Raw genomic sequence first — 8,367 nt, 5'->3', positions numbered from 1 at the left:
CCACGTTGCACCACAGACTGTCCAGGAGTTGGCGGATGCTTTAGTCCAGGTCTGGGAGGAGATCCCTCAGGAGACCATCCGCCACCTCATCAGGAGCACGCCCGGGCGTTGTAGGGAGGTCATACAGGCACGTGGAGGAGAAATTTGATTTCCATTGATAATTTTTGTGTGATTTTGTTGTCAGCACATTCAACTATGTAAGAAAGGAGTATTTAATGAGATTATTTCATTCATTCAGATCTAGGATGTGTTATTTTAGTGTTCCCTTCATTTTTTTGAGCAGTGTACTTATGAGTTTTGGCACAACAGCAACAATAAAGTCCAAACTCCCGTCTCAGGTCCTCGGTCCTCCAGAGTGGGAGTGTACCTGGATCACAGAGCAGGTATTCTGTCCTTCTACAGCGTCTCTGAAACCATGACTCTCCTCCACAGAGTCCAGACCACATTCACTCAGCCTCTCTATGCTGGACTTTGGCTCCGTTACTCTTCTTGTGGAAACACTGCTGAGTTCTATCCGCTGAATTAGTCAGAAGTCATCTAAGGGACAGAGGGTTAAATTCTGTTTTAATCCTTAAACTTGTTTTGTCTTCATGTTTGTTGCTGAGAGCTGATTGTGAGATCACCTGTCAATCAAACATTATGGGCGGTACTTCATCTTCTCCTCAGTTGTTGTGTAAATGTTTGGGTTTCTTTAGGTGGAGCTCCTTCCTGTGTCTGTTTAGCCGTGGAGGCTATCACTGCTCATGATGACTGTTTACCTGAACCGACATTTCTCATTAAAATGTAAACATCTTGTGAACCCGTTAGCCCACATTGTAGCACATGTGCTCCATGTACAAGGCTGACTCCTCACAACAGCCCTTTTTGCTGCATGTCCTCCCCTCTCTCTCCCAAATTTCCTGTTTCTCTTCAGCTCTTCCTACCAAATAAAGACAAAAGACCAAGAATTAATCTTGAAAAAGAAAATGTAAATATCTCTCTGCTCTAAAGGTTTGATGAATATTTATATTGATGTATTTGTATGTAGTTCTTTCTCTTCCACTGAATGGGTCTGAAATGAACGTCACAACAGCTTTATAACTGAAATGTGGAAACTGATGCACGACACAAGAGGGCGCCTACATCCTGCTAACCAGGGATGTAGTGGAGGTTAAAGCTCTGGCTCACTTTGTCTGCATGTTTTAGATGTGTTTTTAAGCTGATTAGAGACTTTCTAATTGTCATACATCATGATCGTTGGTGTCAAAAGCAATTATCAATTATCAATCAATTATTATCCATTTTCATGTGTTTTCTACTACTTTCACTATGTTCTAGCAGCTGCTGAAGTTCAGGTTGACCACGGTGTGTTTGGGTTGTGTCTCAGAAGGTTGTTCGCATTTATGCTTTTGTGTGAAGGATTATGTTGACACTGATCAATAAAAAGTCCTTTACTGATACACTGAGGACTGGACTTCAAAGAGTAATTCCTGTTTGCTACAAAACAGGAACTATGTAATGATCAGATGCACACAAATATTAATGTTTCAGGTTCACCATAGGAGGGGGGTGTTCTCTGCACTGCAAATGCTGGGATGAAAGACCTTCAACTGCCTCTGGCTCACTTTAAATGTGCAGGTGTAGCTGAGTCAGTGAGTTGTTTTATATCATTTTGGTGAACTTTCTCAAAACTGTGTGAAATATTAATTTATATACATTCAGAAATATTTGTTTGATCCGTTTTCAGTGTGGATAAATATTCCTCCATATGTATTATACTCCCTGTTTTCCTGTCCCAGCTGCAGGGTTTTAATGAAATAGACAAACATGTAAAGTAGCTGCAGATTTCCAGCAGAAGCTCGTTTCAAACTGCATGAAAATGTAACTGAATGATTTTTAATGTGTTTTTAAGTCTTGCAATTGTTTTTGATCAAAAAACAAACAAACACCTCCTATAGGTTGCTGTACCACCACTGTTCTGACTGTGTTGTAGCTGTGTTAATGCTGTTAAATACAACTTTTCCTTCCTTTGTATTTGTGTTTTCAACAAAATGTACTCCAGATGCCTCCCTGACTTTTATGTCAGCAAGGCATAAAAATAACTTCAACTTATAGTTGAAGGGATAATAAATGTTTTATAGAAATGTGCACTTTAGAGACTATTGCAGTACATTTCATACTCAGATTTTATGATGGAATTTCTGGTGAAATCTAATTATTTTAATTCAGTAAATACTTATTTTATTAATTTTACTTGGAAATGTACTTGATTTCATTTTGTTTCACAGTAACAAGTAATCTCAAATCTTTATTTGAAAACAGAAATGTGCTGCATGCTGTGGTGAGCTTGACACACTCATGCACATGTTATGGCTTTGCACTGTGTGAAGAGGTTCTGGAAGGATGTAACTGAGTGAGTGATCTTTCTGCAAGGATCTTTGAGTGTGAACTTAAAAGTGTCTCTTTCACCATTTGCCATTTAAAATGCCCTGATTTCCAGTAGTCTGGTGGGAAAAAGAATAATCTGAACAAACTACCATTACACCTGTTTGTAACATCTCTTGACTGCTTCTGAACTCAGTTCCTCCTTTTAGGCAGAGTCAAGTGGATTCATACTTTAAAGAAGTGGTATTATGCTCATTTTCAGGTTCAAAATCTAAATTAGGGTTTGTACCAGAACAGGTTTACATGGTTTAATTTTCAAAAAACACCATATTTTTCTCATACTGCACATTGCTGCAGCTCCCCGCAGCCACTTGCGGAGCTCCTCAACTCTGAAAATATTCAAGCACATTTTTGTTCCGCCATCACTTCTCGTAAAACTGTCAATATTCGAAATCTACACAGCTGATTTCTCACCTCAAAACTTCTCAGAAGTGGATTTAGTGATGAAATTCCATACGAAAACTGTAAAATATAAAACTTTCTGTTGCTGGCCTCTGTCTGGTGCAGCAGTGATGATGCAGTGAATTGTGTTTATTCTCTCAGACCAATCAGCAGTCTGTCTGTTTTCACGTTACATTTTAGTATCCCTCAGCTCGCTTGGAACCTGGATGGAGGTGAGGTGATACGAAAAAAAGTACCTAGAAGCAGGTACAGGTCCAACATTTCTACAAACCAAACAAAGGTGAGTCGAGCCAAAGGGCCTCCGCTCAGACTAGCTTGGTTTGAGGGCGTGCCTGACCCGCTAGCCGCTTGGCAAGCTTTATGACGCGTTTTCATTGTGATGTCACAAGTAAAGGAAGTGAAGCGGTTCAGAGCAGAGCTTTCTGTGGGAGATGGGGACTCCCTTTGGGCTTTTTCACTTTGCAAACCTGTTAAATACACAAAAAAGAGATAGAACTCAATAAAGGAGAGGGGAAAAGCCAAAAAGCAGAATACCACCTCTTTAATGCTTTCAGACGTGTTGTTGCAACTCTCTGTCACTGGCTGATGCAGGGACCCTGTCACGGCTGTCGCTGTCACCTTTGTGTTTCCCCTTTTCTGTCTCACCTCTACCAAGTAGGCTGTGTCCCTGTGGAAGGAAGACCCGCCTACTTCCTGGTTTCTGGGGTGCTGACTTCAGTCCCACCCATTGGTTCCCTCTGTTCCCGCTCAACCAATGGCTGGTCACCACATCGGGATTACCTCCTGCTCATAAGGAGAGCCCACCAGTTGCTCGAGGCAGCTTGTCACAGCCAACTGACTTGTGTGCCGCTTGTATTGACTGGGTATCTTGTTAGTTAGCTCTGCATTGTGTTTAGTGGAGAAATTCCCTTAAGTCTGTCGTAATCTATTGGTGGTTATGTTTAGTAGCCAGTAATCACAGTATCTTTGAATATTTTGGTTTGTGTGCATTCCCCAGCTTGTGGTTAACAAACGGGTGGAATTAGGGCCAGAGTCCACACAGACCACCACACGTAGTAATCTTATGTTAGTTTTCATCACGTGTGGTGGGTGCTGTGCTCTTTGTGTTTTTGGTAGTAAGAATTAACTCAGTTTAAATATATAGTTAGGTCCTCAAAAGGAGGACTGTACCTTTTTATTTTAACTTGGTTTGTTATTTTCACAGCACCCTCATCCACCCTCCTTTTGTTTGTTGTTACCTGTCTGCATCCCCAGTTACCAAATAAAAGTTACCTTTTTAAGATCTATACCAGTTTTGCCTATAGGTTTATGGCCCCCACTCCCCTAGACCAACAGGGGGACGTAACAGACCCTAATAAACACCATTATTTAATCCTGACTTGATCATACCTGTCCCTGGTATGTCCCTTAAATCTCACGTATTTTAACCTGCGTTATTAAAAAATAATAATACCCCGGGTGGAGTAAAAATAAAAACAAAACATTCCCAATCTGAGCTCATTACCAAACCCTCATGTAAAATTAACCACATTGGCCTAGCCCACAAATACACTCCTTCCAAAACAGTCTTAAAAAATGCAAAGTCTGCAACAAATTTGTACAATAACTCACTAAAAGAGTAAAGAAACGTTATGTGAAATTAAAAGAAAAACTTTAAAAGAAAAGCAATATGAAATGAAAAGAATGTGTGGAATGAAAATAAAATGTAAATGTAATGAACAGAAAATCTGCAAATAAGCATTTAAATAAATGCTCTTCATATATACCCTTTTGTAAGGGATACTGGAGCTTGCTTGGAGTGGTGGGACTGCTCAAGGTGCACGCCGGAAAATTTCCCTTATTATAAAATCCAAAACTTGACAGGTATGGACTTGATTATTGTAACGTCTTGCTGTCAGGCCTGCTGCATGCTCATACTAAAAGCCTTCAAATGGTGCAGAATACTGCAGCTAAAATCTCTGTGTGTTTTTGTTCTTTTGTCCTTCTTTCATGAATGATGTGCTTGGGCTTTGCCTCTTGTGTGTTTGTTTAGTCTGTCTTCTTTCTAGGTCTCTGAGGTAGGATGGAGGTAACGTGGCTCAGGTCCCATCAGTTTGACGGCACCTGGAAGTTGCCCAACGTCCCCTCACATCCATATCCTTCATATATCTGTAATTTTGTCATCTGTGTGCAGTGGATGCAGGTGCAAGAGACCTGGTTTTGTTTTGTTCCAAGAGAATAGGAGCTGTTTGAAAGAGGCAGGGTGTGTTGCTGTCACAAGACAGTAATTTATATTAAGTTACATATTAATGCATTTGTTCCAGGTTGGTTTTGTTTTGTAAGAAGATTTGATCCACTTTCAATATAGTTTGCATTGATCTGCCTGTGCCCACAGTTGATTACAAACTATCTTCACCTGTTCCCTCCATTTCCACCTGAAAGCACAAATCTCTGCAGGGGGCAACTGATCTATTGAGTAGTTGGGAGAAACCTCAGGAACTAAGGAGGGATCCCCGTGGTATGATCTGTGATGAGACCATCTGAGACGTTCTTATTCATGACCCTCTAACGTCTACCGACCAACTCAACATGACCCTGTCGGTGCTCCGTGATGATATCCAGGTAGAAATTTGGAGGAGTTTGTTTGGAGAAAATAATAATAATAAGCGGGTGGATAATTTATCCATACATGTGGATTCAGATGACATAAATGCTGATCAAACACAGTATGTGTGAGAGAAAAGTTTAAGAATTCCCTGCATTCATCAACAAGTAGCTACCAGTTTTACAAAGCACAGCCATTGTGAAGGCTGTAGTTTGATTTCTAGATTAATTTAGAAAATATTCATATTTATACTTCTTTGAGAACAAAACCCAACACATTTTGATCAAAAAATGTTCACTTGTGAGCAACATTTTGCATGTTTTGCTTTACATAAATGTGGTATGAAGCAGTCAGGACTAAATGCAAAGCAGATTCAAACATAGACCCTACTAGTCAGTCCCCATTTCTTACTTTTGATGTTCAGCTATTTATCACCATAGCTATTTATTAGTGATTTGATGAATGATTGTTTGAGACTTCCAACATACTTTTTCTGTCAGAAATTAATAGATTTTCTCTGATTCTATTTGACAGTGGTTTAACCAAACCATTAGTAAGTGTCAGTTATGAATACATAGTCAGAATCCCACCTGTTTAAATGTAACTGATGAAACAGATAATCAAATTTGTTTTGCAGAAACCCTACAAAAAACACTACTTAACCCAGAAGCTAGGCGAATAGATTTGTACATCAAAGTGAAATAGCTTTTCATACACAACATCTCAAATGTGAAGGAAATGCACAGATATTTGCATTTGTTGGAGCCATGATGCACTTATTATGTGGGTTGACCAGAGACAGTATATAGTCTTATGTTGCAGTCATAGTGGACAGATGTAAATATTGGTCTGAGAGAGGGCATCATATTAAAATCATTGTGGAAAGAGAAAAAGGTGAGTGAGGTTACTACAACTTAAATTGCATTTTCGCTTTTCTAATGTTATAGAGTCACACAGTGTGTCTCTTAAATGTAGGTAGCTGCATTTGTACAATTTAAAATACATTGAAACCTTTATTTCGGATTTCAGTGCACCTGTTTGTGCCTCTAATCAACTGATGTTGCTATGCTATTGTGTTGCTGCTGATGCTGTTTTCTCCTCCACAGTAAAGATGCTGTGGAGTCTGTTGTTCATCTCTCTGATTGGTAAGCAGATCACTTTGTGCACATGCATGTCAGCGATCTTTTAAACAGTTGATACACAGATGAGATTGTAGGGCAGAGCCACAAAAAAAAAAGGCACAAAATGATGATTGTACAGGACTAAAAGCATTTCTTTACACTCATCAGTTTAATTCCTCTCCAGTCATTTTAAAAAAGTACTTATATGCTAAATATGTAAGGGCAAATGTTTTAAAGTGAATTTTTCTATTCTTTTTTTTTTTCTTCATCTACAGCTCTCTGCAACACACAACGCTTAACACTGAATGCGACAACAACATCACAGTCATCAACCTACACACATAATGTCATCTTCTCCTCTGAAAGAGCTACTGATGGGGATAAGACAGAATGTTCTATCACTCGGGAATTAAAGGACTCCTGGTGGAGAATTGACCTACTGGTTGTCTGCAACATTTCTTGTATCACTATCTACAACACAGCTGCGGTCAACACTGACATAAGCGGTGCTCAGATCCACATTGGAAGCTCGCGTGAAAACAACGGCATCACTAACAGCATGTAATACCTTTATGTTACTTGAATGTTTCATTTCATATTTAATTCATCTAAGATTGGCTTCAAGGATTAGAAATGACAAATATATCTGAAGAGGGTTTCTGGTCATAATAAATTTTTGTTTTCATGCCTCCAGTGACATTTCTAACTCACAGCTCCAGTGACAATAGATTAACCCATGTGGCTTGATTTCAGAGTAAAAAATAAATTTAAAGCCTTAAAAATCTTCAATGCGTTGAAACCTAACAAAAGGTACTTAGTGCTGGCCGTTGGACTGAGTGTGTTGTTGGTGCATCAATCAACAACATAAGATACAGACAGGCAGCTTAGTATACTTCATAGCCCCACAGACACTGGCAGAATTATGGAGTTACTCTCTGGGTGACGGAGGTGTCTGTAGAACTTGCTTCCTTTTTTCAGCTTCCACAAATCCAAAGCAAGCACAAACATCACTTTTCCTGCCCTTTCTGTTTCTCTCCCTTTTAATGTACAGTATGTTTATATTTTTCTCTCTTCCAGATGTGAAAACATCACAAACTTTAAACAAAACGAGTGGAATAACTTCACATGTAATACAACCATGTTGGGGCGCTACATCACTGTCTTCTATCCAGGAAATAAACCGTTAATTCTGTGTGAAGTGATGATCTACGGCACAATAACAGGTACAAGAAATGTTCTCACCCACAACGTGAGTTGCTTATTCACTGCAGTGCACAGATATAGTTGAGACATGAGTTAATACTTTAACTGAAGACTGAAATGTCTCCTTTACAGCTAAACAAAAAGTGAATTAATACACTAAGAGCAGATATTATTAGGACAAGAAGTAAGACAAAAAAACAACGCACAATATTATTTTAGTAGATTACAGATTTACAAAGCTTTAAATGAATTGAAATTGACTTGCTGTATGTAGGCTAATTGTTCAAGCTAATCATGGTGAAGGTTCAAAGTGATGGCCACAGAGCCCAAGGTCTGATACATGAAGGACTGTATTCTGGTCTATGTGTGTATGATGTATGCACCCGTATTGCACCTTTTAGTTTTTCTCTCAGATGTTCACTTTCTTCCCATCTCACTCATACCTTTTGTTATTATATTCTGAACCTTAAGATGAGAAAGAGTTGAAAGAGAATGATGCCATTATCAGAGGAAAGAATTCTAAAGTGGATGACTCCTCTGTTTTTGGACCCTCTGCTCTTAAAGTCCTTGTTGTGTGTCACCCTGTTCCCTTGTTTAGTTTCAATGCGCTTGAAAAATGTAACACTGATGTTT

The 8,367-nt window shown here is 39.1% G+C and overlaps 1 protein-coding gene across 3 annotated transcripts in view; it reads left to right on the top strand.

The window, feature by feature from the left end:
• The first annotated feature begins 4,972 nt into the window (after positions 1-4,972).
• LOC123972856 overlaps positions 4,973-8,367 on the top strand; it is a 6,711-nt gene continuing 3,316 nt past the window's right edge. The window contains exons 1-5 of one of the 3 annotated variants that reach the window (XR_006825486.1): positions 4,973-5,129; positions 5,248-5,427; positions 6,517-6,555; positions 6,807-7,092; positions 7,609-7,754. Coding sequence is in view for 2 of the 3 variants with exons in the window: in XM_046052578.1 (XP_045908534.1) it covers positions 6,522-6,555; positions 6,807-7,092; positions 7,609-7,754 (466 nt within the window). In the remaining variant the exon portion in view is untranslated. Of the gene's footprint in view, positions 5,130-5,245; positions 5,428-6,516; positions 6,556-6,806; positions 7,093-7,608; positions 7,755-8,367 lie in introns of those variants that run through there. The other 2 variants (XM_046052578.1, XM_046052579.1) reach the window with 2 other exon arrangements.

This window comes from Micropterus dolomieu, linkage group LG06, assembly GCF_021292245.1.
Source record: "Micropterus dolomieu isolate WLL.071019.BEF.003 ecotype Adirondacks linkage group LG06, ASM2129224v1, whole genome shotgun sequence".
Taxonomy (NCBI): Eukaryota; Metazoa; Chordata; class Actinopteri; order Centrarchiformes; family Centrarchidae; genus Micropterus; species Micropterus dolomieu.
Note: the sequence above shows the minus strand (reverse complement) of the source record. Positions and strands in the feature narration are given on the sequence as shown.